The sequence below is a fragment of the Pithys albifrons genome, unplaced genomic scaffold (genome assembly GCF_047495875.1).
Source record: "Pithys albifrons albifrons isolate INPA30051 unplaced genomic scaffold, PitAlb_v1 scaffold_44, whole genome shotgun sequence".
In the NCBI taxonomy this organism is placed as follows: Eukaryota; Metazoa; Chordata; class Aves; order Passeriformes; family Thamnophilidae; genus Pithys; species Pithys albifrons.
The window spans coordinates 400916-424166 of record NW_027286059.1 but is presented as its reverse complement, the minus strand read 5'-3'; the positions used below and the strand labels follow the sequence as shown (position 1 = coordinate 424166).

General features: G+C 54.7%; 2 protein-coding genes across 3 annotated transcripts; one reads left to right on the top strand and one right to left on the bottom strand.

The window, feature by feature from the left end:
- Positions 1–438: 438 nt before the first annotated feature.
- Positions 439–5856, top strand: LOC139685211 (zinc finger protein 551-like). Its single transcript, XM_071581850.1, has 4 exons — positions 439–477; positions 3386–3588; positions 4074–4152; positions 4341–5856. Exons 3-4 carry the CDS (start codon positions 4101–4103, stop codon positions 5243–5245), a joined length of 957 nt encoding a protein of 318 aa, XP_071437951.1. The 5' UTR covers positions 439–477; positions 3386–3588; positions 4074–4100; the 3' UTR covers positions 5246–5856.
- An 11116-nt stretch (positions 5857–16972) lies between these two features.
- On the bottom strand, positions 16973–22074 carry LOC139685208 (class I histocompatibility antigen, F10 alpha chain-like). 2 transcript variants are annotated; one of them, XM_071581839.1, is made up of 8 exons: positions 21956–22074; positions 19619–19882; positions 18504–18779; positions 18046–18318; positions 17823–17930; positions 17686–17724; positions 17538–17570; positions 16973–17206 (listed from the first exon to the last, which is right to left on the bottom strand). In XM_071581839.1, the coding sequence occupies exons 1-7, from the start codon at positions 22029–22031 to the stop codon at positions 17557–17559; spliced, it is 1050 nt and encodes a 349-aa protein (XP_071437940.1). In that variant the 5' UTR covers positions 22032–22074; the 3' UTR covers positions 16973–17206; positions 17538–17556. The 2 variants fall into 2 exon arrangements, with proteins under 2 accessions (XP_071437940.1, XP_071437942.1); XM_071581841.1 differs by having other exon boundaries at positions 16973–17203.
- Positions 22075–23251: the final 1177 nt, after the last annotated feature.

Here is a 23251-nt window from a genome sequence, read left to right as displayed (position 1 = left end):
CCGCCCCATGCGGCGTTCCCACGTCCCGCCCTCCGCCTGCGCCGCTCCCATTGGCCGCCGCGCCCGCCCGTCACTGCTCGCAGCCAATCGGCGTTCAGAACTGCAGCGGTCGGGGCGGAGCCCGGAGCCCCGCGCCATGTTGAGGTTCCCGCGTACTACAACTCCCGTCATGCCTCGCTGCGCTGTCTGTGCCACGCCCCATCAACATCCGGGTCTCCGCCCGTCACTGCGCAGCCGCTGACGCCGGTTCCCTCCCGTCCCCGCCTACTGGCGGTTGCCATGGCAACGAGCGGGCGGAGCGAGGCGTGACGCTGAAAATGTCCAATAGGCGCTCAGGAGCCAGGAATGACAGAAACAGCAGCCAATGGGCGCGCGGCGTTTCCTCCAGCCCCGCCCCGCTGGCTCCGCCCATCGTTCCAGGGCCCGGGGCAGGGGCCGGTGAGTTCCGGGCAGGGTCAGACAGGCCGGGCAGGATCGGTCAGTCCCGCCGCGGTGCCCCGGGCGCTCCCCCCGCCGCAGCCCCCGCTCCGCCGCTGCCGGGCCGGGCCTGGCGCTGGGTCGGGCCCCGCGGGCTCCGCTGCTGCTGTCGAGGGCCGAGGGAGCTGCGAGCGGGGCCGGGCTCGGCGCTCCGAGGGGATGGGCAGGGAGGGGCTGCGGGGGGCACAGGGGAGGCCGGGGGGGTCCCTGGGAGCCCGCAGGGAGCAGCGAGTGCCCTGCGGAGCCGCCGAGATGCTGCCCGGGCTCTGCCAGCAGATGGATCCGGGCCGGCTGAGGAGGGAGATGCGGGACAGCTCGGGGGGGGCGGGGGCCCTGCCTGGGGGCGGCACCCACGAAAGCCGCTCTCCCTCCCTCTGCCAGCGGGCAGGGCAGGGAAAATCCAACGGAGGGCTCGGCACTTGGCGTAGGGAGCGGGAGAGATCCCTCCCCGAGCACCAGCGCGGGCAAATCAGACTCCCAGTGGGCGTGGGAATTCAATTGGTACTGCCGGAATGAGAGCAGGAGAAGGAGAACTAAACCCGACCAAGCCCTTCCCCCCACCCCTCCCTCCTTCCCAGTTCTCCTCCTCCCCCCTCAGCGGGGCAGGGAGCTGGGAATGGGGGGCCCAGCCAGTTGTTGGTGCTGCTGCTCAGGGAGAGGGGTTGGAGTCCTTGCCCTGCTCCCCGTGGGATCCCTGCCACGGGAGACTGTCCTGCCCGAGCCTCTCCAGCCATGGCTACAGTTCTTCCCAAAGTGCTGCCACGGGGTTCCCTTTTCCACGGCGTGCAGCCCTTCAGGCACCGGCTGCTCCAGCGTGGGCCCCCCCAGGGCCACAATTCCTGCCAGGGCCAAACCTGCTGTGGCGTGGGCTCCTCTCTGCAGGGCTCAGCAGGTCCCTGCCAGGCCCCTGCTCCATGCTGGGCCTCCCCCAGGGTCACAGCCTCCTCTGGCATCCCCTGCTGCATGTGGGCTCGTCCTTGGGCTGCAGGTGACTCTGTGCCCTGCCCTGCTCCTCCCTGTCCTGCAGGTGACTCTGTGCCCTGCCCTGCTCTTTCCTGCCCTGCAGGTGACTCTGTACCCTGCCCTGCTCCTCCCTGCCCTGCAGGTGACTCTGTGCCCTGCCCTGCTCTTTCCTGCCCTGCAGGTGACTCTGTGCCCTGCCCTGCTCCTCCCTGCCCTGCAGGTGACTCTGTGCCCTGCCCTGCTCCTCCCTGCCCTGCAGGTGACTCTGTGCCCTGCCCTGCTCCTCCCTGCCCTGCAGGTGACTCTGTGCCCTGCCCTGCTCTTTCCTGCCCTGCAGGTGACTCTGTGCCCTGCCCTGCTCCTCCCTGCCCTGCAGGTGACTCTGTGCCCTCCCCTGCTCCTCCCTGCCCTGCAGGTGACTCTGTGCCCTGCCCTGCTCCTCCCTGCCCTGCAGGTGACTCTGTGCCCTGCCCTGCTCCTCCCTGCCCTGCAGGTGACTCTGTGCCCTGCCCTGCTCCTCCCTGCCCTGCAGGTGACTCTGTGCCCTGCCCTGCTTCTCCCTGCTCTGCAGGTGACTCTGTGCCCTGCCCTGCTTCTCCCTGCCCTGCAGGTGACTCTGTGCCCTGCCCTGCTCCTCCCTGCCCTGCAGGTGACTGTGTGCCCTGCCCTGCTCTTCCCTGCCCTGCAGGTGACTCTGTGCCCTGCCCTGCTCCTCCCTGCCCTGCAGGTGACTCTGTGCCCTGCCCTGCTCCTCCCTGCCCTGCAGGTGACTCTGTGCCCTGCCCTGCTCTTCCCTGCCCTGCAGGTGACTCTGTGCCCTGCCCTGCTCCTCCCTGCCCTGCAGGTGACTCTGTGCCCTGCCCTGCTCTTCCCTGCCCTGCAGGTGACTCTGTGCCCTGCTCTGCTCCTCCCTGCCCTGCAGGTGACTCTGTGCCCTGCCCTGCTCCTCCCTGCCCTGCAGGTGACTCTGTGCCCTGCCCTGCTCTTTCCTGCCCTGCAGGTGACTCTGTGCCCTGCCCTGCTCCTCCCTGCCCTGCAGGTGACTCTGTGCCCTCCCCTGCTCCTCCCTGCCCTGCAGGTGACTCTGTGCCCTGCCCTGCTCCTCCCTGCCCTGCAGGTGACTCTGTGCCCTGCCCTGCTCCTCCCTGCCCTGCAGGTGACTCTGTGCCCTGCCCTGCTCTTCCCTGCCCTGCAGGTGACTCTGTGCCCTGCCCTGCTCCTCCCTGCCCTGCAGGTGACTCTGTGCCCTGCCCTGCTCTTCCCTGCCCTGCAGGTGACTCTGTGCCCTGCCCTGCTCTTCCCTGCCCTGCAGGTGACTCTGTGCCCTGCTCTGCTCCTCCCTGCCCTGCAGGTGACTCTGTGCCCTGCCCTGCTCCTCCCTGCCCTGCAGGTGACTCTGTGCCCTGCCCTGCTTCTCCCTGCTCTGCAGGTGACTCTGTGCCCTGCCCTGCAGGGGCTCAGCTGCTTCCCCAGGCCTTTCCCCACAGGCTGCAGGGGACCCTCTGCCGCGGTGCCTGCAGCACCTCCTGCCCCTCCTTCTGCACTGCCCGTGGGGTCTGCAGAGCTGTGCCCACCTTCTCCCTCCTCTCTTTGCCTGCAATGTTCATCTACCCCTTCTCCTCCTCCTTTCCATACGTTCTCCCCAGGGCCTCACTGCCATCTCTGCTGGGCTCGGCCTTGGCCAGTGGCAGGAAGCCCGGCCTGGAGCCGGCTGGCATCGGCTCCTCCAGACATGGGGAAGCTTCTGGCAGCTGCTCACAGAAGCCAGCCCTGGAGCCCCCCACTACCAAACCCTGCCCATGGGAACCACTACAGCCCCCAGACCCAAACTGGGGAAACTGGGAATGTTCCATGTCCTCAATTTTGGGAAAACTGGAAGTATCCTGTGCCCCCAGACTGAAAATGGGGAGATGGAAATGCTCTGTGTAACATTCCTTAATTTTAGGAAAACTGGGAGAATCTTGTGCTCCCAGACCCAGAGTCGAGAAATAGGGAATACCCCCCAGAGCCACTCCAGGCAGTAGAAGGTGGTCCCACAAGTCCTTCTGTCCCCAAATGCCTTGGGATCCATCGTCGGTGTCTGCATTCCCCCCTCCCAGAAGTCCAGATTCGTGAGATGAGCCCAGAGAGGTGGAGGTGCCCAGCCAGGTGAGCCACAAGCATAAAAGGGGTGCCTGGAGGGGTAGTACCCCTGGGACCCCCAGGAAAACAAAGTGGGGAGCTCAGAGAGGGAGGACCCCTGACCCTAAAGCAGAGAGTGTGGGCAGAAAGGATGCCTGAGACACTCAAAGCCCCAGTACTCCTAAGCAGGGGGACCCCAGAAAAAAGGACGATGGGAGAAGAGGACCCCTTGGATTCTCTGGAGCCCCAGTAGCCTGTAGAGGGTGGGGACCCTGGAGAGGGAGGACCCCCAATACACAGGAGACCCCCAGCAGCTCAGACAGGGGGGACCCCCAGAACCCCAAAGTGGAGAGGTGAGAGAGGAGGAACTTCTGTGAGGGGTTTTTGGGCTGAATCTTGGTGTTTTGAAGGTTTTTATGGACACAAGAAGCCCACTGAGTTCTAGAGATTGATTTAGGCAGGAGGAACACCCTGCCCAACAAACTCACACTTTGTTTTTCCCCAAAAAGTAGGATTTCTCTTGCCTAAAGCTTGTCAGGATGGAGGAGGAGGCTGCGAGGAAGAGGAAGATGCCCCGGGACCCCCAGGCAGGTGAGGAGGAAGTCAGTGCCCCTTTGCCCCTCTCTTGTGCTGCATCTTCCAGCCCAGCATGGCCCCGGCTGCAGGACAACCCCGCTGCCGACGCCGTCCTGCCGGGGCCGGGTTTGGGGGGATGTCCTTGGCCTTCCCTGTGGGCTGGAGGCAAATGCCCTGCCTGTCCTTGTTCCTTCCTGCCCCAGGCCCTGAGCTGAGCACGGAGAGCACGGAGAACCTGCTGGCAGAGGCTGTTTTGAACGGCTCCACAGCACAGGAAGTCACTGGGGAGGAAAATCCTCGGAGATCTGCCAGGAGAAGAGGCTCCAAACCCAGCCCAGGGTGCTCTGAGATGGAACAACCCTGCCTGTCCTGGGAAGGCAGCCAAAGCTTGAGCCAGAGCTTCAACATGGTGGTGCAGCAGAAACTTCGCACCAAGCAGAAGTGCTACAAGTGCTTGGAATGTGGGAAGAGCTTCCGCAAGAGCTCCCACCTGATCAGCCACAAAATGATCCACACCGGGGAACGTCCCTATGAGTGTTCCGAGTGTGAGAAGAAGTTTCGGACCAGCTCCCATCTGATCAGGCATCAGCAGATTCACACGGGGGAGAGGCCCTTCCGCTGCACCGACTGTGGGATGAGCTTCAACCGGAGGTCCCACCTCATCAGCCACCAGCTCATCCACACCAGGGAACGGCCCTACACATGTAGGGAATGTGGGAAGAGCTTCAGATGCAGCTCCACCCTCATCACCCACCGGCGCATCCACACTGGGGAGAGGCCATACACATGTGGGGAGTGTGGGAAGAGCTTCACTAACAGCTCCACCCGGAACCGCCACCAGATGATCCACACTGGGGAACGTCCCTGTGAGTGTTTCAAATGTGGGAAGAGGTTTCAGACCAGCTCAGCTCTCCTCATGCATCAGGGGACGCACACAGGGGAGAGGCCCTTCTGCTGCACCGCCTGCGGGAAGAGATTCAACTCCAGGTCCAGCCTCAGCAGGCACCGGATCATCCACACTGGGCAGAGGCCGTACAGGTGTGACGAGTGTGGGAAGAGCTTCAACCAGAGTGCTGCCTTGACTAAACACCAACGGACCCACCGGTAACAGAAGCCCTACGAGTGCCCCGACTGCAGAAAGAGCTTTGTCTGCTGCTCCTACTCCATCACCCATTGGAAGACCTACGTTGGGAACAGACCTGGTGGCCCACATTCCCAGTAATTCATATTGGGAAGACGCCACGGGTCGTCTCCTCATCTTCCTGATTCCCTCTGAGCACCTGTGTGAACGCAGAAGGAGTAACATCCATCAGGACACAGATCAACATTGGAAATTCATTGGGAAAAGCAGATTTTTTACTTTAGACCCATAAAAATTCTCACCTGCAAGATTTTGGAGACAATGGGGCGTAAATTCCCCTAGAAAGGCTCTTCCACTGATACAACCCAACCCCACAGATACTCACAGAAAAATGACAAGTAAATTCTTTTATTTTGACATTAGTTTTTTTATTTATCCATCATCACCCATTCAAATCAATCTAAATTTGGAGTTTAAATAAAGAATTTGAATAAAGACATGTAAACCCCTGTTTCAGGAATTAAAACTGTTGACATACAGGTCTGTATTTTTGCCCAGGCCACCTGTGAAAAGATTTTTCCTTTTCCTGCCAAGTTCTAGGGAACAAAAGCTAATAAAGTGAAAGCTTCGTCCTTGAAGACAGACTTTGCATAAACTAAAGTTACTCGAGTCTCTCCTATTGGTTGACAGCCTTTGGAGGAGAGCTGAGATGGGGAGAGCAAGGAGGAAAAGTGAGAGAGCAGCAGGGTCTGCGACCTCTTCCTGGGGGGGTGGTGGACACACCTCCCTAGGTAGACATCTCCAGCAGGCTCAATGAAAGGTGAGAGGGCTCGTGCTCTTGGGGGTTGGTGTTTTTTTCCCCCAAAAGGCAACAGGGACACTCCTGTCTTCCAAGGCCTAGAAGATGTAGCCTCTGCCTTGGGGGAGTGTCCTGTGTTGGTAAGACAACCTTATGTGCGTCACTCTTTGGTGACTTGGTGCTTACATGTTTGGGCGTAGTGTTTTAGTCTCCCTCCTTCTCTCTACCATCTCTTTGGGTTCCCACTATTTGGTCACTCCTATTAATAAAGATGCTGTTTTCTGAGCTCTCTATGGTGCTCAGCCTCACTTTTCCAGCAACAGTAGAACCCATCCTGTTACATAATTGGCCATGAGGACGCTTTTGCTGGCTGTGGTGCTCACTGGTGGCTGGTGAAGGGGTGTCTTTCCCCCTCTGGCTGTGGCAGTGCCGGCAGCATGGCTTGGTGGGGCTGAGGTGTGCCTTTCTCTCTGTTTCTAGTAGCGCTGACTCTGCCTCCCCGTCCCCACCTCCTCCTCTGGCTGTGGCAGCTCCAGTGGCACGGCTGCAGGGGGGTGTCATTAGCAGGCCCCCGTGTCCCCCTGTTTGGGGCAGTTCTTTGTTTTTGTGAGTGCCCAGGGGGCAGGGACTCATGGTCCCCCATCGGGGGTGGTTCTTTGCTTTTGAATTCCTTGGGGGTGGTTTTTTGTTTTTGTGAGTGCCCAGGCGACGGGTGTTCACAGTCCCCCATCAGGGCAGTTCTTTGTTTCTCTGGCATTCATGGTGTGGGCACTCAGCTCCTGCTTGGGGGCTGCTGTTCTGGGTTGCTCGCAGCAAGGTACCTGCACTCTTCCCTTCCCGAGGGGAGTTGCTCACCAGCGGCTCCATCGGTGGCTGGAATCGCGCAGCCTCTTTGCTGGGGGGGAAGTAGCGAGTAGGGAGTAGGGACTGGTCGGAGACTGTGGTGGCCCGCAGGGCAGGGCCACGCAGCTCCTTGTAGTTGAGTGGGAGCTATCTAAGGGCTCTAACTCCCAACCCAGTCGGCCAGTGGGGCTCCCGTTTTTCTGACCCCAGCACTGTTGTCTGTAAGTGAGTCAAAAGTTGTGAGTTGAAGAATGTACTCTGGGATCACAACCCAGGAGAGCACAGGGGGATAGTGAGAAGGGGCAGATGAGCCTCAGACCCGTTAGAACAGCTCTGTCAGGCTGCTGTGTTTGACAAGTTTCTGCTGCTGCTGGTGGTGCCTTGAGCCGAAGGCTGCCCCGCTCTGCCGGGCTGAAGCTGAGGCTTGTTGCATTCTGGTGTCAGGGTGGGCTGCATTAGTTTTCTCTTTCCCCTGCTGGCTGGTTACTCCCAGCTAGGGGGTGGAAAGAGAGTACCGTGGTAGCTTTTATTACTTTTGGAGATTCAGGCATCTGTCTGGGAGAGCTGAGCCCCTGCTCCACCTTGACAGCCTTTTTAAGCTGCCTGTGCAATCAAGCCAGGAGGGAGATGTTTGGCAGGGGGCCAAACTGTGGCAAGGGCCTGTGTGAGTTTGCAGACATGTTCTCTTTGGACCTGCTTGTGTGTCCTGAATGGAAAGTACAGAGACCTACCCAAAGTGTGAAATGTGTAAGTATCATATAAAATAAAAGAAATTGTAGCAAAGTGGCCTAGTAATTGTTGGTATAGAAAGTAAGTGATACCCAGTTCCCCTCTGTAAGGCTGCAGATGCCTATTCTGGTCTGGTGAACCAGAGCCAAGAGACACTGCTTGATCTCATCTCTCCTCTGTTCTATTTCTTTCTTCACTTTGGTAATCTCCACCAGTTAGTTGTTTGGTTTTTTTCTTTCCCTCTCATCAGATTGGATGTCACTCAGGATCTTCTTTTTCTGAATAAACTCTGTCTTGTCAAACAGCTTTTGTGGTTGAGAACTCATTGTGTTCATATTAGACCTAAGTGTGACACCTGCACAAGCTTTTAACAACTTAATGTTATCCTGACTAACGAAGTAGATTGTTGTTTTTGTATAGCAGGTTCACTGCCCAAGTAGATCCCTGAACTTACTGCCCTAGAGCTGAAGAAGTCTCTGCCCCCAGCACAGCTGTAAAAGACAGAAACTGTTACAGACAAAGAAACAGACTGGACTTGCAAGATGTGTCACTGGCAAACAGGCTGAGAACAGCACACTGATAGAAGCATCTTCGTTAAGAGAGTAAACAAGTGACAGAACATGTCTCAGCAGCTGCAGCTGAGGTAATTGAGCCAAGAACCCCTAACAACTGATACACCAAGACAGAAAGTTTTAGAGAGTAATAAAAAAATGCCTAAAACAAAAATAAACAGGCCAAAAATTAAAAAAAAAGAAGAAAAGCATTAAGATTACTGCAGAGAAAGGAAAAAAAATCAAACTATTAAATGATCTATTATTGTGTTTGCAAATTGTATCTAGATTAGTCAATCATCCTATGCAGAGTCTCAGTTATGATAGTAAATATATCTCTGAACACTCAAAAAAAACCCCCTAACAAAATAAAAAGGGGGAAATAAAAAAGGGGAAAAAAGGGGGTGGGGGGAATGCAGAAAGCTCCTGTCATAATGGAGAACTATTGAAAAAAATTAAATGGCTCTAAATCAGTCTGTAAGTTCCAAAGACAGTATGTATATAAATACTAGACTCTAAATCTGAATCCCAATGGGAAAAAAGGGAAAAAAATTGTAACACTTTGACAGCCTTATCAGAGCTCATAAAATCATCTAAACTGGCAAGCAACTTCAAAGAATGTACAGCTAATCTACCTTAGGCAATACTGAGTTGATGTATGTGTCCTTTGCTTTCCATTATTCTTTACTTGATTGTAAAAATGCCTTTTTTTTTTTTTTAACAAGTCTGAGTAAGTCCCAGTTTTTCCTGTACAAGTAGTTCATAAAGAAGCCGGTCTGATTGCTGCAGCCTCTGGAAGAGATTCCTCTAGACCTGATTTCAGAGTCCACACAAAGTTTCACGTGATTATAAAGCCAAGCCTGTTTACCTTGAATTACTCTCTAAAGTATGTTCTGTCATCTCCAGTCATTGAATAGTTTGTGAGGTGCTGAGCCTCACAAAAGAGAAGTCCTGTGTTAAACAGCATGAAAGTGGCTGGTTTGCAGCACTGCACATGAAGGCCTGATGTTTATGGACCCTCCTATGAGCCCTGGCTCCCATCTCAGCTACAGTCTGTGAGGTAAATCAGTAACATCACAGAATAACTGCTCCGTCTAAGCCATTCTTGTTTAGCTGGTGCCCTGCCTATCAACTGCCTTAATTCAGTAAATTTCAATTATGTTCTCAATACATTCTTCATGCTCTGGTGTTTTGTAAATGTCTTCCAGCAAAATAGTTTTCAACCTCAAAAGTACAGCTAATGTGAAAATGCAAAAGCCGACAGCTGATTTAATAGTAACCAATTATTAAAGCATTAATATACAAATGTATAGTTTAGTGCTGATGAAGATGCTTTTATACCATGGAGGCAAGAGGTGCCTGCACTACCACTCCATGAGGTGACGAGGATGAACTGCAGTCAGAGACAGGTTGTGGCAGGATGACCAGACTCCGACTGGGCCAGGAATCCATACAGACAGTACGAGCTCTCTGTGAGAGCAATTGATAAGGCTGAGACATTGTTTGGTGTTGCATCAAACTCCAGACACACCCTGCCTTGAGTAAGTTCCTAATAAGCCCATACATTCATGACTGTCATTTGAACACTTGTTACGGTTCAGCTTGGTAAAATGTCAACTGCCCAATACAGAGTCAAAGGGTCCCCCTCCCAGGGAAAGGGAGTGAGGAAAAAAACCCCTTAGAAATGGAACTTTGAAATGGCAAGGATTTATATTTATACAGAAGAAAAGAAAAAAATTAAAACCAGAATATGATATAATACATATATTTATACATGTGAAAAGAAATAATAACACCCTCACTGAGTCACTTGAGTTATTAATAGAGATTCCAACAACCCAAACCCCAGAAAACCTCCCAGAAACTCTTCCCAAGAAACCTCCCAGAAACTCTTCCCAAGAAACCTCCCAGCAAGAGAAAAGAGAAATTAACAAGATGTTCACCTCCCTAGACAAACAACAGCGTGGATGGCAGCAAGGCCTAATCTCAGGAGTCAGAGCAGCACATCCTCACGGGGCTGAGGCAGAGACCGAAAGAGACAGAAACTCCTCCCCTGTCTCTCTTTATACCCCTTGACACTTCTTGATGATGTCAGATGATATGAAATACCTCTTTGGTTGCTTAAGTCAGGTGATGCTTGTCCCTTTTAATCTATTCTTTGAGGCCTGCTAAAACTGAGGCCTAAATAAGGCCTAAACTGAAACTAAAGCCAAAACTCCAACACCACTTAATACTATAAAAGCTGAACCATTCTTATACTGTAAAAATGTAAAAAAAAAAAAGACCCACAAAACCTGAAATTTGAAGTTCCACCACAAAAAAAGAAAATAATTTTGTGCTCTAGACCTTATGTTTTGCAGAAACTCCAAAGATTCATCAAGGCACCCAGACCTGTAAGGTTAGACACTTGTGTCCACCTATTCCAGCTTGAAGACTAAGTCAGTGTTAAGTGGTGAGATGCCAACCTCCTGCATGCTGACTGGAAGAAAAACAACAAACATCTGGAGTACTGTTGACTACCCAAGAGTAGCAAGACATACTTTGCTTCAGCAGAGCAACTTCAAGAGAGCGACAGCTGAAACCCTCTTTAATCCCTCCACTGAAGATGGACATGACTATTAAGATACTGTTGTTTGGACTGTTAGTTGTTACTTTTAATGAACCTTTTTTTGTGTTGCTTCAGAAGTAATGCTCCATCACAAAGCCATTAAAGTCAATCACCTGTATCATGGTCCAAACACAGACCAGGTGGGATGTGTGGGGAACTAAAACTGTTGACATTTTGGTCTGTGTTTTTGCCAATGCTACCTGTGAAAAGATTTATCCTTTCCCTGCCAATTTCTAGGGAATGAAAGCTGATTGAGTGAAAGCTTCGTCCTTGAAGACAGACTTTGCATAAACTAAAGTTACTTGAGTCTCTCCTATTGGTTGACAGCCTTTGGAGCACAACGACCATGAAACGATAGAGTTTTCAATACTCAGAGCTGCAAGGACAGCCATCATTAAAACCTCTACACTGGACTTCTGGAGGGCAGATTTTGGCCTATTCAAAAGACTAATTCAGAGAATACCCTGGGAAACAACCCTTAAAGGCAAGAGGGTCCAGGAGGGATGGACATGTTTTAAGAAGGAAATTTTGAGTGCACAGGAACAGGCTGTCCCAGTGTGCCGAAAGGCCAGCCGGAGGGGAAGACGGCCAGCTTGGTTAAATAGGGAGATTCTGAAGGAAATCAGGGATAAAAAGAAAGTTTACAGACTGTGGAAAAAAAGGGCTGGCTACTTATGAAGAATTTACAGGTAGAGCTGGGTCATGCAGGAAAAAAATTAGGGCAAGAAAAGTGCAATTTGAAGTTAATTTGCTAATTCAATTAGGGATAAGAAAAATTCCTTCTATAAATACATTAATAACAAAAGGAGGGGCAAGGAAAACCTCCATTCTCTGTTGGACTTGAAGGGAAATATAGTTAAGGAAGATGAGGAGAAGGCTGAGGTACTTAACACCTACTTTGCCTCAGTTTTCACCAGTAAGACAGGTGGCCCTCAAGACCACTGGCGTCTGGAGCTGGTAGACAGGGAGAGGGAGCTGAATACCCCTCCTGTATTCCAGGAGGATACAGTTACTGACTTACTGAGCCAGCTGGATCCTCACAAGTCTATGGGACCAGATGGGATCCATCCCAGGGTGATGAAGGAGCTGGCAGAAGAGCTTGCCAAGCCACTCTCCATCATCTTCCAACAGTCCTGGCTCTCTGGGGAGGTCTCAGATGATTGGAAGTTGTCGAATGTCACCCCAATCCACACAAAGGGCTGCAAGCAGGACCCTGGCAACTACAGGCCTGTCAGCCTGACCTCCGTGCCTGGCAGGGTTATGGAGCAGGTCATCCTGAGTGCAATCACACAGCACCTTCAGGGTGGACAAGGGATTAGACCCAGCCAGCTTGGGTTTAGGAGGGGCAGGTCCTGTCTGACCAACCTGATCTCTTTCTACGATCAGGTGACCCACCTGGTGGATGAGGGAAAGGCTGTGGATGTGTCTGTCTGGACTTCAGCAAGGCCTTTGACACTGTCTCCCATAATATACTCCTGGAAAAGCTGGTAGCCCATGGCCTGGACAAGTGTCCCCTCTCCTGGATTAGGAGCTGGCTGGAGGGTCGGGCCCAGAGAGTGCTGGTGAATGGAGCTGTGTCCAGCTGGCGGTCGGTTACCAGTGGTGTTCCCCAAGGGTCTGTGTTGGGTCCAGTCCTGTTTAACATCTTTAGTGATGATTTAGATGAGGGGATTGAGTCCATCATCAGCAAATTTGCTGATGACACCAAGTTGGGAGGGAGTGTCGACCTGCTGGAAGGCAGGAGGGCTCTGCAGAGGGATCTGGAGAGACTGGAGAGATGGGCTGATTGCAATGGGATGGAGTTCAACAAGGCCAAGTGCAGGTCCTGCCCTTTGGCCACCCCAACCCCCTGCAGCGCTCCAGGCTGGGCACAGAGTGGCTGGAGAGCAGCCAGGCAGAGGGACCTGGGGGGACTGAGGAACAGGAAGCTCAACATAAGCCACCAGTGTGCCCAGGTGGCCAAGAAGGCCAATGGGATCCTGGCCTGGATCCAAACTAGTGTGGCCAGCAGGCCCAGGGCAGTGACCCTTCCCCTGGACTCTGCCTTGGGGAGGCCACACCTTGAGTGTTGTATTCAGTTCTGGGCCCCTCAGTTGAGGAAAGAGATTGAGGGGCTGGAGCGGGGCCAGAGAAGAGCAACGAGGCTGGAGAAGGGACTGGAGCACAAGTGCTGTGGGGAGAGGCTGAGGGAGCTGGGGGTGTTTAGCCTGGAGAAGAGGAGGCTCAGAGGTGACCTCAGCACTGTCTAGAACTCCCTGAAGGGAAGTTCTGGCCAGGTGGGGGTTGGTCTCTTCTCCCAGGCACTCAGCAATAGGACAAGGGGGCACGATGGGCTCAAGCTCTGCCAGGGGAAATTGAAGTTGGAGATCAGAAAAAAATTCTTTCCAGAGAGAGTGCTCAGGCATTGGAATGGGCTGCCCAGAGAGGGGGTGGATTCCCCATCCCTGGAGGTTTTTAAACACAAATTGGCCATGGCACTGAGTGCCATGATCTGGTAAAGGGACTGGAGTTGAACCAAGGGTTGGACTTGATGATCTCGGAGATTTTTTCCAACCCAATCAATTCTATGATTCTGTGATTCTATGATTCTATGAGTGGGGGAAAGCAAGGAGGGAGACTGAGAGAGCAGCAGGGTCTGCGACCTCTTCCTGGAGGGTGGTGGCCTCAGCTCCCCAAGCAGACGTCTCCGGCAGGCTCAATAAAAGGTGAGAGGGCACGTGCTCTGGGGGTTGGTGGTTCTTTCCCCAAAAAGACAACAGGGACACTGCTGTCTGCCAGTGCTTAGAAGATGTAGCCCCTACTTTGGGGGAGTGTTCTGAGTTGGTAAGACAACCTTACATGAGTAACTCTTTGGTGACTCGGTGCTTACATGTTTGGGCTTATTGCTTTAGTCTCCCTCCTTCTCTCTTCCTTCTCTGTGGGTTCCTGTGGGAATTGATTTACCATATCTTCAATGGAGAAAGTCCTGTCAGAAATGGATTTGTGAAGAAGATGAACAAGCCAGGATAATGTTTTAACAACTGATGTTTTTAATGTTGTTTAAATGTACAAAATGATTGTTAAAATATCTTTTTGCAAAGTCACTGCTTCTCCATCCCAGAATACCTTGAGGCACCCTGTTATCTCAGGGGTCTGGAGGAAGGTGGCAACATGCATGTTACCTGACCCCTTTCCTATTGTATGTTAATTCCCTTATTCCCATTCGTCCAGGGCCAAACCCCCTCTTGTTTCCTATTGGTGGGTTTTGGATAAACCCCTGACCAGCTCTCTCTCTCCTCCCTCCCTCCTCCCTCTCCCTGGTGGTCGCTGTGTGTCCTCAGGCTCTTGGAGACCACGTGGTCAGGGGAAATGGGGGAGCACATTTTCTCCTAGGAAATGGAATAAACTCCAGGACCAGGAGAACCCATCATACCTTTGCAGATTGCATTCCCACAGCAGCCAGCCACCACAGACGCAGAAGGTACCCTGCAGAAACAAGTTCCTGCTATTCGGTCACTCCTGTTAATAAAAATACTGTTTTTCTAAACTCTTTCCAGTGCTCAGCCTCACTTTTCCAGCAACTGTAGAACCCACCCTGCTAGAGTGGGACACGTTTGGAGTGATGGAGTTCGTCTTCCCAAGTCACCATTCCGTGGGATTGGGCCCTGCTGCCCTGGAGGTGCTGAACACCTGCCCAGCCATGGAAAACAGGGAAGGAATTCCTTGTTTTGTTTTGCTTGTGTGTGCAGGTTTTCCTTGTCCTTGTTAAACTGTCTTTATCTCAACCCACAATTTTTCCAGCTTTTCCCTCCCAGTTCTCTCCCTGATCCTGCTGGTGAGGGAGTGAGGAGTGGCTGTGAAGGGCTTGGGGGCTGGATGGGGTGAAACCACATGAACATTTGTTGGTGTCCAGTGTGGGTCTGTGTATTAGAGTGTAATAAAGTATTATTATTTTGGTCTGTGCCTGGCCTTGCTGCTTGCTAAGTTATAGAAAAAACATGAAAGTAAAGAGAGTACTCTTAATTTAGATGATCAGTGGAGCATAGAAGGGTGAGAAAGTAGTTATGACATGCTGGGAAACCAGGCAAAGTAGTGTACAAAGTAAATATATAACACTAGATTTTCACTATTATCAAGGTTCTCTGTTCCTCTCTGACTTGGCTGCGCCTCAAGATAGATACAAATACCCTGGGAACACAGTGGTGAAGGTCTTACAGTGGGGTGAGGAAGCCGATGGTGGGAGGAACAATAGGTGGGCAGGGGTCGTACGACCACTACCCAACAGGCGACATGTTCAGACTGTTGCCACTTATGCAATGAACAGGCGGTGTTTGGCTGCCTCCCAGGCATCACCTTACACTGTGTCCTGGCCCTCTGCAGTGTGATGGATGGCTGATAAACAGGGACACAGGAGTGGGGGAGCTGAGCCACACCCACCCTTGCACCCAGCCCGTGTTGGCGCCGCGGGGACGCCGCTGAGCATGGATGGCATCCCGCTGCTGCCGGGGCTGGCAGTGCTGGCCTGTCTGCTCGAGGGAGCATCGGGGATAGGGAGCAACTGCTGCAGCATCAACTACTTTGTATCCTTTTGTATCCTTTTATTGAGTTTTAAAGGATTTTATATTTTTAAATACTTTTTTAAAAGTATTTTATATTTTTATTCTCTTTTGTAGTAAGTATTTTACCCTTTTTAGTCTCTTTTGCTAGTTGTTATTACAATAAATGCTGTTTGTGGTATTTTATGACTGTGATTATCTTAATTCCAGACATATCTCCAAAATGAACTGATACAAACTCCTGTCTGTTGAAACTCTTCCTAAAGAGGGATAAAGTCCACTTTAGGAATTTTCAACAAAAGCACTAATAAGCTGTACTAGTGAGGGATAGAATGAGCTTTTAGAGCTGCAAGGGCAACAGCTCCAGGTTGTGTTATAGTTTGAGCTGGCAAAATGCCAACTGCCTGGTACCCAGTCACAAAGTCCACTCCCAGAGCAGGAGAGTGAGGGAAAACAGCAGAAACGAGGCTTTAAACACAGTGAGGTTTTTATATTTATACAGAGAAAAGGAGAGCTTAACACAGAATATGAAATAGCACATAGTGACAGAAAACAACAACAGGCTCACCGAGGTCGCCCCAGCTAACAGGTGAAACTCCAAACCAACCAAACCCCCTCCCCACAGGAAACCTCCCAGCAAGAGGGAAAGAGGAATTAACAGGAATGTGCTCACGTCCCCGGCTAAACAGACGTGCCGACCGGCAGGAGGGCCTGATATCAGCAGTCAGGGAGCGGGAACCGTCCTGGTCAGAAGCATGGACCGAAGAAGAGAGACTCCTCCCCCCTTGCTTGTTATACTCCCCGACACCTCCTGATGATGTCAGATGATATGAAATACCTCTATGGCTGCTTAAGTCAGATGATACCTGTCCCCTCTAATCTGTGTCACAACCTTTGAGGCCTGCTAAAAACTGAGGCCTAAATGGGGACCTGTGCTGACTAAAGCCAAAACTACTACCGGTGGGAACACACAGAGCTCCAGGTGGGAACACGCAGCTGCTCTGGGCTGCAGGAGCTGGGGGAGCTCCCATGGCAGGTTCGCAGCCAGAGAGGGGCAGAGCCGGGAGCAGCATCACCTTTTACTCTTCCCATTCCCGAGCAGTTCCCGTGGGACCGTCCCCTGCTCCACTCACCCCTGCCCCGTCCGTGATTGGCCCCAGCCCGGTCCCATTATTGCTGTCTGTGCCCTCATGGTGGTTTGGGGGATTACAGGAGACCCCAAACTAAAACCTGGGACACCTCCACCTCTGGGGTCCCCATCCCTGTTCCCATTCCCATTTCTGGTGTTTCCATCCCAGTCCCATTGTCTCCTGGTGCTCCCATTCCAATTCCTGCCATTCCCATTCCCATTCCTGCTGTTCACAACCTGCTGCCAATGGCCACAATCCCATTTCTGGTGTCCCAATCCCTGTCCCCATTCCCATTCCTGGGGTATCTATCCCAATTCTGGTGCCCCACTCCCAGTTCCTGGTGTCTCCAACCTGCTGCCAGTGTCCCCATCCCTGTCCCCATTGTGTCCCTGTTCCAATCCCTGGTGTTCCCATCCCATTCCTCGTGTCCCCACTCCCAGGTTCTGGTGTCCCCAAACTGCTTCCTGGGTCCCCATTCCTGTCCCCATGTCCCTATTCCCATTCTTCATGTCCCCATTGCCATTCCTGGTTCCTAAAGAGGAACTGCTGGATGCCAGAGGAGGGGATAAGAATTTATTGCCGAGGCAGGAGATTTAATTAAAACATTGGGAATAATTGTGGTTCTTGGTTTACAGACATGAAAAAGCAGGAAGTTGATCCATTGGGAAGAGGCACGGGGGTGCCAGGGTGGGTGAGAGCGGCGCGATGAGCTCTGCCAGCAGCTCCTGGCCTTCCTCAGGAAGAGGGAAGGGGCTGGATCCAGCTCCATGGATTGCTCAGGTGGTGATTCCTGCTGCGATGAGAGTGGGGGACAGAGTCACCATGTCCCTGTCCCCATTCCATGGGATATATCCGCCTGTGGAGCTCACGGAGAGCAGTAGCTCCTCTGAAATCCATCATCATCTTGCTCCATCCATCCCACACAATCCCACTGTGGAATACCACCTCTATCCCCCTCCAGCCAGCCAGCCTGATCCTGCTCCATAATCCAGCCCTGATCCCACTCCAGAATTCCTTCTGATCTCACTCTGGAACCCTGCCCTGATCTGGAATCCCATCCCAATCCTGCTACATCCACTATGCTCTGATTCCCCTTGGAATTCCACCTGGATCCCACTCTCTACCTGCAGGGGAGCCATCAGTTCAAGCATCTGCTCCTGTGGAAAACAGAAGATCCATGAGATTCTGGCCTGGATCACACACCTGGATCCATCCTGGGATCCATCAAGGAGAGTACCTGGATCTGGATGCAGACACACTGCTGGTACTCACTGATAGGCGTTGTGTTGTATCCATTCCTCTCCCTGTTCCCTATGGAAATAAAGCGGGATCAGCAGCTGTAGCACAGGATCCCTGGAATGCTGTCAAGTGGATCTGTGCCCCTTCCCCACCCTCATCCCATGAGTTACCAGATTGGAGTTTCCAGACAGCGAATCCCATGAGGCTGATGATGATGATGGCAGCGATGACGGACAGGGCGACCACCACTGGGGTGGAATTCCAGTTGGATTCTGGCTCTGGGAGGGGTGGGAGTGTGAGGAGGGGGAGGGGAACCCCCATCTCACTACTACACATTCCCAAATTCCCAGTTCCCAAATTCCCAGTTCCCACATTCCACATTCCCAGCCTCACCCCAGGCGAAGATCCCGGGCTCCGGCATCCCGGCGTGCTCCACCCGGCACCGGTACTGCTCCCGCTCCCCCGGCAGCGCCTCGATCCTGGCCCGGCTGTGGAAGGTGCCGTCGCTGTTGGGAACGACCCCGCCCCACTCCATCTCCTGATCCCGGATTTCATCCCCCTTCATCCAGCTGATCCCAATGATACCGGGGTAGAATCCGTAAGCGTGGCAGGACAACATCAGGATCTCGTGTTCCTCTTTGCCAGACACATGGACATCAGGGGGCTCTGGAATGGGATAATGGTGACATCCAACCATGGAATTTCCACGAGCATGGGGAGATGATGTGATCTGGAATTCCCAAGGCAAGGGAATGGGGCTGAGATCCATCCATGGAATTCCCATGCAAATTACCACATTCCTAAGTCCTCCATTCCCAAATCCCACATTTCAATGGGAATTCCATTCCCACCTTTGCGCTCCAGCGCCTCCTGCCCGTATCTGATGTATATCTGGAGCCATTCTGGACAGGTGAGCCCCAGGTATTTTGTCCACTGCTCCACCTCGATCTCTTCGTATTCCCCTTTCCTCTTGGTGACCTGGGAAGCGATGTTGGCTGGCACGAAGCTCTTGGATCCCAGCTCGGAGGAGAGGAAATCCCGCCCGTCGTAGCCGTACCGGTCCGATCCCTGGACAGTCCCATCGGACAGGAGGTCACAGCCAGAAACCCACTGCAGTGTGTGGAGACCTGGGGGGCAAACAGACCCACAGAGACCCCTGGAATTGTGTCCCAGCCCCACAGAGCCCCATCCAGACTGTGATGGAGACCCCCAGAGCCTCATCCCAGCCCCTTGGATACCCATGGATTTCCACCTAGCCCCACAGATCACTCCCAGCCCCACAAATGCCCCACAAGTCCCAACCCAGCCCCACAGATCCCATTCCAGACTCACAGATGCCCCCTAGACCCACAAATCCCAGACCAGCCCCACAGATCGCTCCTAGTCCCAGAGATCCCAGCCCAGCCCCACAGATTCCCCCCAGCCCCTCAGGTCCCCCAGGCCCACAGATTCATCCCAGCTTCACAGGTTCCATCCCAGCCCCACAGATACACATCCCAGCCCCAGAGATGCACCCCAGCCCTACAGATCTCCCCTAGCCCCAAAGATTCCCTCTCCAGCACAGAGATCTCCCATAGCACCATGGATTGCAACCCAACCCCACAGATAGATCCAAGCCCCACAGATGCACCTCAGCCCCATAGATCCCATCTCAGACCCACAGATCCTCCCCAGCCCCAAAGATCCCCCTCCAGCCCACAGATCTCTCATAGCACAACAGATCCCATTCCAGCCCCAAAAATGTCCGTCAGCCCCACAAATCTCATCCCAGTCCCACAGATCCTCATGAGACCCACAGATCCCCCCCAGGCCCACAGATCCCATCCCAGCCCCACAGATCCCATCCCAGACCCAAAGATCCTCCTCCAGCCCAGAGATCTCTTCTAGCACTATGGATCACATCTCAGCCCCACAGATCCCAGCCCAGCCCCATGGAACTCTCCAATTCCCAGCTGTCCCCACTTACCCCTGCTCTGGTTGTACCAGACCCGCAGTGTCTCCAGGCTGTCGGCAGCCCAGTGCTGGTGCACCTCAGCGATCTTGGTCTGTCCATCCCAAAATCCCTGCTCGAAACCCTTCTCCATCCACGGCGTCTGCGGCTCCACCCGGCCCCGCTCGCTGTCGTAGCGGGCAATGGGGATCCCATCCAGGAACTCCACGGACATGAACTGGGGGAGCCCTGGGCTGGGCTCTGACACCGCCACGTGCTGGTACCACAGGGAGTGGAGAACTGGGGGGACACAGAGATTTGGGGGGTCTGAGGGGTCACAGGTCATGGAAAGGGGGAACTGGGAGAGGCAGGAAGGGCTTTGGGGATCCCAGGGAAGTTGGTGCAGGGAGTGTCAGTGCCGGGGTAGGGGGTGCAAGGGGGTCCCACTGCACAGGACTGGGGGCTAAGGGGGGGTCCCAGAGTCAAGGAAAAGGAGGGTACAGGGATTCGGAGAGGTGGAACACGGAGTCCAAGAGGTACCTTTGTCCAGGAAAGGGGAGTCCAGGGGCCCTCAGGGTCAGGGAAAGGGGGTCACAGGGTGGGAAGACCCGGAATGGTTGAGAAAGGGAGTGCAGAGGGTATTGGTGCAGGATAAGGGGCTGTAGGGGGGTCCCAGTGTATGGGAATGGAAGTTCAGGGGAGTCTTGCTGGTACACAGGGGGGTGTAGAAGGGTGCCTGTGCCCAGGAAAGGGGGTACAGGGGGGTCAAAGTGCTCAGTAAGGATGTGCAGGGGGTCCCAGTCCCCCCAAGAAAGGGTTATGGGGGTCTGGGTGCTGAATGAGACATGCAGGGGAGTCCCCATGCCCAGGAATGGGGGTTCAGGGGGTCCCAGGGTCAAGGAAAAGGGGGGATGGGAGAGGTGGGATGGCTGGAAAAGGGGGCAGGGAGTGATACTGGTGCAGGATAAGGGAGGGTCAGAGGGATCCTGGTGCTGAACAAGATGGGATCCAAGAGGATCCAAGGATAAAGGAATGGTGAGTGCAGGGACTGGGAGAGGTGGAATGGGAGGTCCAGGGGGTCTCTGTTCCAGGAAAATGGGGGTCCAGGCGTCCCCAGTGATGAGAAAACAGAGGTCACAAGAAAGGAAGACCTGTGATGGCTGGGAATGGGGGTCCTGGAGGTGTTTGGTGTAGACCAAAGGAGGGACTTCGGGCTGGGAAAGGCTGGAGTGCGGGTCAGGGGGTCTTAGGATCAAGGAAAAGGAGGGTCTGGAAGAGGGGATGGCCAGGAAAGGGGGTGCAGGGGGGTATTGGTACAGGATAGCCAGGTATAGGGGGGGTCCCTGGTGCCAGATGAGGGGGCTGCAGAGAGTCCTCATGCCCAGGAATGGGGGTGAAGGGGGGTCCCAGTGCCCAGAAATTGTGGCCAAGGGGGTTCCAGTGCCTGGGACCCCCTGCAGGAAGAGCAGAGAGTGAAGAACTGGGAGGACTCTGAGATTGGCAGGTTTGGGAGGTCCAAGGGACAAGAAAGTGGAACTGGGAGAGCCAGGAGAGTCAGGAAGAGTCCAAGGTTCAAGTAAAAGGTGGGGATGGGACTGGGAAAGGAGAGAGAGAGGATCCAGGGGGTCCCTGTGCCCAGGAAAGGGCAGTCCAGGGGTCCCCAGTGCTGAGGAAAGTGGGATCTGAGGGTTGGGAAGGGCAGGAATAGGGATTCAGGGGGTCCCAGGGTCAAGGAAAAGGGAGGATCAGGGAGAGGCAGGATAGCTGGAAAAGGGATTGCAGGGGGGTATTTGTTCAGAGTAAAGGGGTTCTGGGGGGGTCCTGGAGCCGGGGAGGGGGTGCAGAGGGGTCCCCGTTTTCGGAAATGGGGGTTCTAGTGGTCCAAGTGAGGGACAAGATGGTCCAAGGTGTCCCAGGAATGAGGATCCGGGGGGGTCCCAGTGCCGGAAATGGGGGTGCAGGCTGTCCCAGTGCCCAGGAATGGGGGCTCAAGGCGTTTCCCGTGGCCGGGAATGGGGGTTGAGGGGGGCTTATTTCCTGGGAATAGGGTTTGGGGGAGGTTCCCTTCCTGGGAACGGAGGCTCAAGGGGGTTCGCATGTCCAGGAATTGCGGTTCAGGAGGTTTCCCGTGCTCAGGAATGGGGGTTCAGGGGTCCCGGTGCCGGATAAGGAGGGGAGGAGGGGCTGGGGTTCCCGGTGCTGCGGGAGGGGGTGCAGGGGGGTCGCAGAACCTGGGAATGGGGGGAAGGGGAATTCCCCTGCCCAGGAATGGGGTACAGGGGGGTCCCGATACCCAAGAAATGGGGATTCAGGAAGTTCTCCGTGCCCAGGCATGGCAGATCCAGAGTTCCCCACTCCGAGGGTCCCACTTACCCTCCGTCGCCCCCCCCAGGGCCCCCAGGAGCCCCAGCAGCCCCAGGAGCGCCCCCAGACCCAGCGCTGGGGCCATCGCGCTGCTCCGCTGCGGCCCCGCCGGGCCCGGACCCGGACCAGGCCCCGCCCACAGAGCCGCCTCCGGCCGCGCGATTGGCTGTGCTGTTTCCCGACCGCCAATGGCAGCCCGATCCGCCTGTGACGTCATCGATCTCTGGGCAGATCCCGGTGGCGCTGGTTGTGAGACGGGAAGGCGGAAGTGTCCGAGGGAGCCCGGGGGGGGGGACGGGGACGGGGACGGGGACGGAGGAATTCCCGGGAATTCACCTGGATCCCCTTTGGGACCCCTCCTGGGACCTCTCTGGATCCCCCCGGGACACCCCGGGACCCTCCACGGCCACGAATTGCGGGACCCCCGGGCCGGGCTGGGCTGAACTCCCGCGCCCTGCGGTGAAACTCGGCCTTAAACCCGCTGGTTCGGGGGCGGGATCGGGAAAGGGCGGCGGTGCCGGGAAGGGACCGGGACGGAGCGGGACAGGCTGGGATGGACTGGGGTGGACTAGGATAGACTGGGACCAGAACTGGGGTAACACAGATCGTACTTGGAAAAACTGGGACCACATTGAGGGTGACTGGGGTCATACTGGCATCATACTGGGAGTGACTGGGAGCATTCTGAGGGCAGGTGAGACCATGCTGAGGGCACCTGAGGTCATGGTGGAGGGGACTGAGGTCATATGGGAGTGAGTGGGACCACACTGGAGGTGTCTGGGAGCCACTGGACCCATGCTGGGAGTGCCCTGGGCCCCACTGGGTGGAACTGGGTGTATCTGGCCCAGCTGGAGCTCAGGGTTGTTCTCCCCCAGGGCCCCTCGGGCCCGCCTGGGGCCGCAGTTCTGAGCCAGGGTCGAGCAGGGACCCCCCGAGACCCACTGACACCCCCGGCCCTGCAGAGCTGAGGGACAGGGAATGGCCAGAGACAAGGAATGGCCAGGGACAGGGAATGGCCAGAGACAGGGAATGGCCAGAGACAGGGAATGGCCAGAGACGGGGTATTGCCAGAGACAGGGAATGGCCAGGGATAGGGAATGGCCAGAGACAGGGAATGGCCAGGGATAGGGAATGGCCAAGGATAGGGAATGGCTCAGGGACAGGGAATGGCTCAGGGAGAGGGCATGGTCAGGGACAGGAAATAGCCAGGATAGGGAATACCCAGGGACAGGGAATAGCCCAGGGACAAGGAATGGCCAGGGATAGGGATTGGTCAGGGATAGGGAATGGGCAGGGACAGGGAAT

Bases quoted from the DNA above. Each gene is read 5' to 3' on its own strand.
- LOC139685211 (XM_071581850.1), top strand. From the start codon at position 4,101: ATGGAGGAGGAGGCTGCGAGGAAGAGGAAGATGCCCCGGGACCCCCAG. The intron at 4,153-4,340 runs GTGAGGAGGAAG...TTCCTGCCCCAG, and splicing joins GCCCCGGGACCCCCAGGCAG to GCCCTGAGCTGAGCACGGAG.
- LOC139685208 (XM_071581839.1), bottom strand. From the start codon at position 22,031: ATGGCCCCAGCGCTGGGTCTGGGGGCGCTCCTGGGGCTGCTGGGGCTC. The intron at 19,883-21,955 runs GTAAGTGGGACC...GTGTCCCCCCAG, and splicing joins CCTGGGGGGGGCGACGGAGG to TTCTCCACTCCCTGTGGTAC. The intron at 17,931-18,045 runs GTGAGGCTGGGA...CACCCCTCCCAG, and splicing joins GCCCGGGATCTTCGCCTGGG to AGCCAGAATCCAACTGGAAT.